Source organism: Montipora capricornis, chromosome 10 (genome assembly GCF_036669925.1).
Source record: "Montipora capricornis isolate CH-2021 chromosome 10, ASM3666992v2, whole genome shotgun sequence".
Classification (NCBI taxonomy): Eukaryota; Metazoa; Cnidaria; class Anthozoa; order Scleractinia; family Acroporidae; genus Montipora; species Montipora capricornis.
This window is the reverse complement of record NC_090892.1, coordinates 48,307,722-48,317,721: the sequence shown is the minus strand read 5'-3', so window position 1 is coordinate 48,317,721 and position 10,000 is coordinate 48,307,722. Positions and strand designations below refer to the sequence as shown.

General features: G+C 39.0%; 4 protein-coding genes and 2 non-coding genes across 7 annotated transcripts in view; 2 read left to right on the top strand and 4 right to left on the bottom strand.

Moving 5' to 3' along the window:
• Nucleotides 1-4,084, bottom strand: part of LOC138019580 (xaa-Pro dipeptidase-like) — a 21,417-nt gene extending 17,333 nt beyond the window's left edge. The window contains exons 1-4 of one of the 2 annotated variants that reach the window (XM_068866436.1): nucleotides 3,976-4,084; nucleotides 2,891-3,074; nucleotides 1,975-2,102; nucleotides 1,265-1,328 (exon numbers count right to left, since the gene is read on the bottom strand). In XM_068866436.1, the coding sequence (XP_068722537.1) occupies nucleotides 1,265-1,328; nucleotides 1,975-2,102; nucleotides 2,891-3,074; nucleotides 3,976-3,986 (387 nt within the window). In that variant the 5' untranslated portion in view covers nucleotides 3,987-4,084. Of the gene's footprint in view, nucleotides 1-1,264; nucleotides 1,329-1,974; nucleotides 2,103-2,890; nucleotides 3,075-3,888 lie in introns of both variants that reach the window. The other variant, XM_068866437.1, reaches the window with a different exon arrangement.
• The window catches only part of LOC138019581 (ornithine decarboxylase-like), a 163,149-nt gene that overhangs the window by 35,391 nt on the left and 117,758 nt on the right, over nucleotides 1-10,000 (bottom strand). The window lies entirely within an intron of this gene.
• LOC138019585 (cilia- and flagella-associated protein 418-like) lies at nucleotides 4,098-7,919 on the top strand. The gene is made up of 5 exons (XM_068866443.1): nucleotides 4,098-4,305; nucleotides 4,424-4,523; nucleotides 5,165-5,286; nucleotides 6,310-6,458; nucleotides 7,428-7,919. The coding sequence occupies exons 1-5, from the start codon at nucleotides 4,163-4,165 to the stop codon at nucleotides 7,532-7,534; spliced, it is 621 nt and encodes a 206-aa protein (XP_068722544.1). The 5' UTR covers nucleotides 4,098-4,162; the 3' UTR covers nucleotides 7,535-7,919.
• Nucleotides 8,062-10,000, bottom strand: part of LOC138019583 (beta-1,3-galactosyltransferase 1-like) — a 2,946-nt gene continuing 1,007 nt past the window's right edge. Inside the window, exons 1-2 of the mRNA XM_068866441.1 lie at nucleotides 9,158-10,000; nucleotides 8,062-9,097 (exon numbers count right to left, since the gene is read on the bottom strand). The exon at nucleotides 9,158-10,000 is cut by the window's right edge and continues 1,007 nt beyond it. The gene's annotated coding sequence lies outside the window, so the exon portion shown is untranslated. The remainder of the gene's footprint in view (nucleotides 9,098-9,157) is intronic.
• On the bottom strand, nucleotides 9,550-9,623 carry Trnas-aga (transfer RNA serine (anticodon AGA)). Its single transcript has one exon. It is a non-coding gene; the product is annotated as a tRNA-Ser (tRNA).
• Nucleotides 9,781-9,854, top strand: Trnas-aga (transfer RNA serine (anticodon AGA)). Its single transcript has one exon. It is a non-coding gene; the product is annotated as a tRNA-Ser (tRNA).

Sequence of the window (10,000 nt, the reverse complement as noted above, 5' to 3'; positions counted from 1 at the left end):
ATAATAAAGTTATTGTGAGAAAAGCTTCCTTGGATCTCCCAAATTATTTTTATTATTGCTTGAAATATATAGAACGGTTTTCAAATGAGTGTTGTAAAACCAAAACCAAAGTAATTACTTTCGCCAATCAAAAAGGACGGAGACAATCCAGTAAACCAATCAAAATTCGAAGTAATTACATGTAGGCGAAACAAAGCGCAGGAAAATGTGCACACGCAAGCCACGATTGGTTTTGTTTTCACTTCTGATTGGTTGAAAAAGTGATGTGAGAACTTTGAACCAATCACTGAGTGAAGTAATGCAAAACCAAAGTAATTCGCAATTCGCAACGTAATTGTTACTTTCAACACTCAATTGAATACTGCTCTATCTCGCTTCATATAACATAATAACAACTTTATGAAATGTATTAAGGAACAAAACATTGAGCAGGACTAGCACAGTGGTGAGAGCACTTGCCTTTCACCAATGTGGCCTGGGATCCATTCCTGGATTCAATGCCACATGTGGGTTCAGTTTGTTGGTTCTCTACTCTGCTCCGAGAGATTTTTCCCAGGGTACTCCAGTTTTCACCTCTCCTCAAAAACCAACATTTGATTTGATTTGATTTAATTCAGTTGATTTGTAGTCTCCCCAATTAGCATCAGCACTCGTGCTCAGATAGATAACCTTCAGACTTAAATAAAGTGATTATTATCATTATCATCATTATTATTATCATTATTATTATTATTATTATTATTATTGAGTGCTGTCGAGAACTGGAAATTAACAGGAGAATGACTCAAAGGGAATGAAAGGGTGACGTGGCTCACATTACTGATGCTTATCTAGCTGGCCCCAGTTTTTCAAAGGCTGACATTATCAGGGCTTCTGGCAGGTTGCGGAAAAAAGTCACATTTCGTGGGATTTTCAGGGACAAATTCGCGGAAAAAGCGGCCGATTTCATGGGAATTTCGCGGGAATTTTCAAGGCCAGTTTCACTGAAAAACGATTGGTAAAGAACAGCCGATTTCAAGGGAAGTCAAGGGAAATAGGTCACAGGATTACAGGTTTTCTTCCGTAGGGAACCATGTATTGGACACAGTGAAAGTCTGTCAAGAAGTTCTTTCACCCACCGACCGACTTGACATCCCAGACACTCCATTCTCATTCACTGAACATTGTCTAGAAACTCAAGGGCACCTTCAGTACAGAGCATTTGCATCAAATTCCCAATTAATGGTGAGGTAAGGACGATTTATTATTGGCAAGGGCTGTGTACCTCATCAGTGAAATACGCTTCATTGACTTCATACTTCTTTTTAAAATGCTCCAAGTCATGGATCCTGGGATAAAAAGAAACAATGAAGGAAAAACACAGCCTTTTTTGATTAAACCCTTTTAGTCCTGAGAGTGAGATGCCAGACCATTTTACTAGTCAATGGGAACCCCCACAGGGATGAATGGGATAATAGGCTGGTAGCATTTAAATAAAATGGTAAGTGACTCAAATATGTGTAGCTAATTAAAGCATATTTCCATCATACTGACTGCAAAAGTTTCAACAGGTATACATTACAAACAAATTAATAATATTGGAGGTCATGAGAGAAATGTTCACTTTTCAGTGGGCCTGTTGGGCAGGAAATGTACTGACAGAGAATGTGTAGATTTCACGAAGGGTCCCACTAAGTCTATGCATCAGTCACCATGTTAGAACTTTCAGCAATAGTTGGCCTCCCTCTGCTGGCATGTCCGTGCAGGGGGTCCCACAAAACCACCGAGTGCAGTATCAGCTCGTGATGTTGGATAGCACGTCCTGCTAGCCTCAGTCTCCTCCGACTACAGGTAGACTAGATCCAAAAATAATTATTAAAGTGTGAAGATGAAGATTCAGATAATTCCCTCTTCAAGGAGTAGTGAGAGTATCTCACTCCTTTAGAAAAAAAAACATATTCTGCACCAATTTGTAATTTAATTCAAAACACTTACTTTCCCATCCAGATTGCATATTCAGGAGGAAGGCGAGGAAAAAACAAGATTGCACGTGCTGTGTCTACTTCAACTGCACCAAAACAATCTGGTTCTAACACACCAAACATCCAGTGAAAGTAGGACTCCTGTAGACAAAAAAAAAACCCCTGAATTCCTACAGTTTTACTAAGACTGCTTGTTATAAGGAGGTATGAGATTGATTACGAAATATGAGGCACAGGTTTTTCTGTAATCCTGCACCATGAAGGCTTTAAGGTGTTCATGAGTAACAAGCTTGAGTGATTGATCAGATGGTTGATGAATCTACATACTGTCTACTTTAAATAGTAACTGTAATGAAACTTTCCACGGCATCCTTTGTTGGTAAAAAAAGAAAAATGCTAGGACACAGTAAAGATCTGAAAGCCTAGCATTTGTCAAATATGTTAAGTTGTGTGAGACTTGCTTTCTGCTCTTACTATTTGTTTTTGCCCTTCATCTCAACAGAGCATTTGAAACAATTTCAGCACAGAATTTAGTGGTAGAGCATCTGGAACAATTTTTGCAAAGGTGCAAATCCTGTTAGAAGTACTCGCGTTTTTTTCCAAATACCCCAAATCATAGTCGAAAAAATTAATCTCATTATTCATTTACCAGAATCAACAGATACCATCTCCTTCAATACACTCTCAAAAAATTATGCAAATCATTCCAACAATTTCAGCCCTAGCAGTATAACTATGGCTTAGATCCCACATGTTACAAGTACAATGTATCTCAGTGAGTGATAAAGAATCTAAAATAGCAATGGAACTCCAATTAGTTTCTCTCCAGTTTCCCTAGTCACGATCAAAAATGCCTCTCCCAAATATACTCCTATTGATTTGCATAGAGTGATTACACTGTAAGTGGAACAGTGAAAGTCTTTTGTAACCTGTCGGAAGAGGACATCTCGATCAGAGCAGTATAGCTGCTGTTGTTCCCCTCCTTGCAGCAGAATAACTGCACCATTTGATACACCTTTAGTACTCTTTAAACGATCACACAGTCGCTTTCTATTGGTTGCATGGAGACTCACAGGAACAGCCAAGGTGTGGCTGCCAGGTTGAAAGCATGATCTGGAAACAAAATTAATGTACAATGAAAAGGTTGATGGTCTAACTGCTGCAATTTTAATCGATCAGGATTATCGTGTCTGGAGAGCATTTCTGGCGGCCACAATGCAATAGTAGCATTTATCCGAATCGTTGTGGTGTACGGCGCTTACAAGTCTAAGGTCACGCTTCAATCGGTGCGTGATAAGTCGCACATGGATAATGTCAAACAAAATAGTAGAATCTTCACTTGGTACTTAACTACTAAACTCTCCTTTCCGCCATTACCTTGCTCACAGTTTTTACATAACCTGGCGTCAAATCATTTTTGTTTATGTGCAACAAAAGAAATTGTAACGCGCGCTTCAAGAACAATATCGGCGGGTCTAAAACACAGGTCACATTCCACAGGTCACTCGTTGCAGGTCATTGTTTTACCTTTTTGAAAGTGACCCAAAACCCTCAATTTGGCTAACCTTCTCGGCCTAAAAACCCTAATTAACCCCACGATTAGCCAAATTGAGGGTTAGGGTTACTTTCCAAAAGGTAAAACAACGACCTGCAACGAGTGACCTGTGGAATGTGACCTGTGTTTTAGAACCGCCAGCCCAAAATCACTTGCCCAAAATCACTCCCAAGCGACACAGAATTTCCTCAAGTCATAGAAATGGAAGTGAACCCGGGTATTCTGAAGTTGCTCCGAACCCGAAAACAGTGCGAACGCTTCCAACTAAGAGTGGATACAGCCCACAAGATAAAGGATCTAATAAGCTTAATCTTTGAATGTAAGATTCAGAAGATTTCAAGACAATAAATATCCCAGCGAACAGTTATTTACCAGAATTTCTCCAGGCGAAAACTGCAACCAATTTAAGAATTCTCGTACAACTCATAAGATTACAAAGTGACACCACTATGGACTTACGGTGCAGACATCCCTGAACAAGGCCTAAGGACAGTGTCACGGACAGTAAACTTCCGAAAAGAAAGTATTGTCGGAGACTTTCGGAAATCTTCGTCAGTCTCAGTCTCAGTCTCCCCGACCCGACAACGATCTGTGCCTTTTATAATTAAACGAGTTCATCCGCTCTGAATGTTTGTATTCTGTCACCATGGCAGATGACATAGATGATTTATTGGACGAGTGTGAAACGAAGTTTTGTGACAGTGCTGGTAAAGCATTGCAGAAATCCCCCAGTAAAACGAGCTCGATCTCAAAGATCAAGAAAGCAAGAAATGAGGACAGATCGAGAAGGTTTTGGTCAGCTTTTGAATGGTTCCTAGTCATCTTACTAGTACAGTATTTGCTGATTTTATAGTTTTATATATTTTCACGAAAAGATGAAGTATGGAAATTTCTGTTCTTGATGCAGTTCTCAGTCGAGAAATAATGCGCAAGATGAACTTTACGACATTATTAAAGAGTGCATGGATGATGGTCCAGATATTCCAGAACTAGTTGTTGATCATGAGGTAAGTAATCAAAAATGTAACAAATTGATGTCAGTTTTTCATGCGTCTGTCCTGGTATTGATCATGAATTTCGTCATAACATTGTCAAAGTAGATGTGGATCCACGAGGCGACAGCCGAGTGGACCTGCAAAAATCATTTGATAAAAATGTCAGCCCAACTTTAAACAATATGAGACGTTTTACAGTCTAATGTGTTGGCCAACAGAATGTTGAGACAGGATTTTATCCATTGAATTACGAGTCAAGCTTTATTTAGTCCATTCTGTGATATACTTTGCCAGTGTTAGGAAATAACAGTTTGATATTCTTAATGGGCATAACCTTGCACATGATATCACCAAGAAGCGTACATTGTCCAGAACCACTTTGTCAGGGTACAATGTCTCTTTGCTGGTCATAGACATCTCATATTATCATTTAAATCCTGTAACCCTTTGTCTTCCTCTTCACTGCATGAAGAGTTTTTTTGGTACCACCTTCGATTCTGTGCCAAGGCATTCCACTGAAGATGGGGGGGAGTAGTCCCTAGAAAAAGATGACGATGCTTCAGCACAGGGAAGTTTTTGGGCAAATTTGGTGCAACTAAATGAAGCTGTCGCAGTAAAATGTCACATCATTGCTATTTTTTGTGGTCCCTCAGCCAACTACATCTCTTCCCAATTCAAACCGTAATGATTCAAGTTCTTCAAGGAAACGATGTGTAAAAGTGTTTCTTGGTGGATCCAAATTTCCCAAAGGACTTTGTAGTGGATCAGAGGAAAGGTAAACTGTTTGAAAATTGCATGAGATATTCATCTTATTTACATAAAAACAAAATAAGTAAACTGATGTCAAGAACTGCTTCTAAATTCAAGAACATGTACAAGTACAGAAGAAAAGTAAAATGACTTCTGGTGTGCTCTGTCACATTAACAACAGTTTTGCTTTTGGTTCTACAAATCAGATTCTTTGAGGTTCTTATTTTTGTCTTACTCTGCAACAATTTACGCCAAATTATGTAAAGAAGAGTGTTTTGAGCAGGACTGGATTTTCTTTGGTTGTCCTGAATTGGATTCCACCATGCCATGAACAACTCTCTTTTTAAATACAGACAATAAAATTAATGGTCTCCCAAAACTTGTTCCTGATGATAAGTTATATGATTGCAAAATTAAAGAACCATTTCTAAATAATAGAGTGGACGGTTCCTGGTGTGGTAGAATATCTTAGGGCACTTTTCTTTTGTCAGGCCTGTCAGTTTGCAAAGAAAATACAACAATTTAAAGAATCATTTGCAAGATAATCCTTCGCATTCTTCTGGAGGAGTATATAATCATCCTTCAATTGTGTTAATTTGAAGGCGTTGTAGAGTTAGTCCATCCAATTTCCTGATCTGGCCAGGCAATTCTGTCAAATGGAAAGCATCCTTAGACAACATGATTTGATTCGAAACTGCTCTACAAGCTGTCTGGTTGATGTAGGAGTCATCTGAAAAGTGTTGTAAATTAGTTTGTGTATAATTCTTGTAAATTTTAAAGTGTCTTTTTGTTTACTTGTGAGGGCCAGTAATAATGTTGAAGTGTAAGTAACCTGCCTAGAATAGCAATGCTAACTGCAGGCCACCATGGTCTTGTTTGTGTAGTTATGATTTTTTTTTGTAAATAAAGTTAAAGTTAAAGTTTAGCTCTTTGAGGAAGGCTGAATAATGTTAATTTTGTGCGTTGATGTACAGTTCTTCCCAATATGCTGTGCTGGTTTAGTTTATTACCCTGGTGTTGACGAACTATAATTTTGTTTTATTTTCAGAGTTTGTGACAAGCTTCGTTGTACATCATGTGATTTTAATGTGGTTATTCTCAATGAATACGAATGGCAAGGAGACTGTGATTATTTATTCTTCAGAAATAATATACCAGACTTTGATAAACTTAAATCCAAGCTAAGAAGGAAAAGGGGTTAGTTCATAGTTTGTTTGTTTGTTGTTTATTTGTTTGAGCAGGTTGAAGTTTTGGCAGCTATTTAGCTGATGTGGACCTGCTATACCCACCCACCCATATACTCACAGAGGACAGCCACAACACCGGGAACTTCATCCCCTACTCTTCTCGAATAGTGTGGGGGTTCTTTAACGTCCCACAAGAGAACTAATGAACATGGAAGATATTTGTGAGACAGGGCCTACAGTTTATAGTTCTTATCCGAGAAGACTTGAAAGTCTAACCATTTGCAGATGTAATTACAAAGACCCTGAGTGTTGGTCCGGCCGGAGTCAAACTCACGACCTCCCACATGGCAGCCCGGTGCTCAACCAACTGAGCCACCGGTGCGCTTTATTTACCCTCGGATTTCAGAGTAGCTTGATGTAGCTAGTATCTCCAAGCATTTACTCTCCCAACCATGATACACCACAGAAGACAGACCACAACACCAGGAACTACATGCCCTACTCTTTGCGACAAGTGTGTGGGTTCTTTTACGTCCCACAGGATTATGAACATTGAAGGGTTGTGAGACGGGGTCTATGGTTAGTAGTTTTTTTTCGTGGTGGACCGACCATGTTAAGGGCTGATTTTCTCTGTGGTCACAAAATTAATAGAAATCTGTTGTGATGTGCTGTTGTTATAGGTGTACAATTTTATCAACCCAATCTTGTATTAAGGGTTTTTCCTTGGAGATTTACAACAAGAGTTTTATCCATTTTTTGCATTCAAGTTGCAACACTTCTTTCCAGACGTTGCAATGTAGGGGCTGTTTAGTTTCTCAAGTCTCTATAGAATTTGACAATATTATGTGGAAGTCATGTAGTTGATATATATTATAAATAAATCCCTTCACCGGCCGTGATCATTGGTAGTTTCAAAAAGTTCCTTAGTTGTTTTATTCTTGTATTGTTCACTAAGACATGGCCAAAATATCATTTTCAGGTTGTTGTGCTTATGCATGTCAGTGCTCGTGGAGATCCGTCACACAGCTGACAGAGCTCTGGTCCAGTGATCCACAACTGAAATGGGTATGTGGCAAGCACAGCTGACAAGGTCTTTACAGCTTAGAATAAGGCTTCAATGATTCACTGATGTGTTGCTGAGCTACTATTACTTTTTTCCATGATACAGTCACAGTTATTATGGATCCATTCTTTTGAGACTGTTCTGTTTGTTTCTGTTCCAGTTTAGAGTAATATTTTAAGAATGGCGAATAATTTTGGTATAATTTTGGTATATTTACCCATTTGGAAGCCAACCATTTTTGACCTCAAAATATGGTCCAAAAATAGCCCTGCGAGCGGGTGCCTGCACCTCTGAACCTGTAAAACACCTGCGTGAAAACCCATCACATTTTTTCACTTGGCGCAAGGCTGTTGCCTAACAGGAGCCCGGTAGCCTGGGGCTCCCAAAGAATAGCTCTGGGCTCCTTAATTTTTCACAGCAATGCCTTCCACTTCATATGTTGGGCTCCTAAGTTCTCAGAGTTTAGCTCTGAGGGCCCCTTTAAAATTTTCTTAGGCAGCAGCCTTGCTTGGCGTGTTCTCTCTTCAGCACAAACATTCCATAAACGTAGGATCGTCGAGGGGCGAATGATCCAACAATTCCACCCCAGTCTGAACAAACAAGTTATTTCTTATGTTTCCAAACTTTTCCCAATGGGAATTACATAAGATATATATGCATGGATGCGTTCGGACAGTCATTTTTAACCCTGATGATAACAACCGGCCAAAAACGTTTAGTTTTAATAACATTTTAATTTCACAAAAATTACCTTGTAAATAGCATATATTATTATTATTATTATTATTATTATTATTATTATTAAAATGAAGCACATTTTATTGTGAGGTTTTTTGCCACAATGTGTAATGATGCACTTTTTTTTTAGGGGGGGGGGGTGGTGGTCACTGATCACCGCATGGGGAAGTTTTGGTTTACCGTACTTCTGTAAGATTACTGGAGGAGAAATGCAAAGTTTTAGGCGCTTAACAATAAATTTATTAACACTTTGTCTTCATTGTTGTTATCATTGACTATAATGTAACGTTGAAATGTAGAATAAGTAACAGCCTGTTTTAAGGAGAAAATTTAAAAGAGGAAGAAGAGTACTAACATTTCCTGGGACTGAGGTTAACCTAACATATTTTATTGAACAAAAAAATTGTTCTAATTTGGACAAGGCAAGTTAACCGATTGTCGTATAATGAGGGCAAATCAGCAAATGTTCAACTTGCTGTGTCCAAATTCGTTGTAAGCAGGCCTTGAAGGATTTTGAGTATTTGGATGTTCATCAATGGATACCCACTGGACCTTGGTCAAGGAGAAGTGAATTTACTTGTGTCACTATTACCGGAGTTTGAGCGTTTTATCGGCAAGATGTGAGGTAAGCTAAAAATTACTTTCCAGCCTTCCCTTTTTTGGTATAGCGACAACCTGTGAAGCTGAGAAATCACTTAAATCACATTAAATCATGCAAATAACCTCACAGAAAGCAAGCAAGTCATCAGGACAATAACGTATGGCTTTTCTATTAATTAGAACTTTTGCACGAAAAGATCTTTTTGAGTCTGTTCTCAGGATTTCTGCACAAATCCTTGTAATTCTACCTGACCCTGATCTTTTTGAGTCTGTTCTCAGGATTTCTGCACAAATCCTTGTAATTCTACCTGACCGAGCCTAGGCTGCCTGTGGTATTCTGTGGTAAAGGCTAGACTACTTAGTAGTAGGCCCTTTGCATGACTGTGTCATGTGACCTTGTCAATCACAAAAAGTGGTTGTGATACAAATGACTGACTGAAATGGAAAGAGCGAGATGAAATTAGTAAAAATTTCACTTTTGAGGCCACTGACGTTTTAAGTATATGATTTTAGAGTGGTTTGAAAGTTTGAAAAATGTAAAAGAATTCTGTGCTGGATGGCAAAGTTCAGTAGCTGTTTTCCACATAAATCACAGTTGTTTTTTTTTTTAACCAATAACCATTAAAATGAGTGTGTTAAAGATGAAACAACAACAATGATATTCAATGTAAGGAGAAATGTCGACTCGGAAAAATATCCGAGTCCCAGATGGGATTTGAACCCACGACCCTCCGTGATCTAGTCGGATGCTCTAACCACTGAGCTACTGGAGACTCTATGGTGAGCAAGGGTCAATTTGCATCTTGATATGCATTAATGTGACAGCGCGATGCTGTTAGTGAGTTTCAAATATGCTAGTCAATACTTGGCTGTGTAGCCGTGCGATGCGGTTCCAGTCGAGACCCACAAATTGACCCTTGCTCACCATAGAGTCTCCAGTAGCTCAGTGGTTAGAGCATCCGACTAGATCACGGAGGGTCGTGGGTTCAAATCCCATCTGGGACTCGGATATTTAACCATTAAAATCACTGTAAAATCTCTCGCCTAAATGTCAGTGGCTGTGAAGTCGTCATTCTTACCAATTTTATCACGCTCTTTCCATTTCTGGCATCTATTTTGTACCACGACCATTTTTTTTGATTGACAAGGTC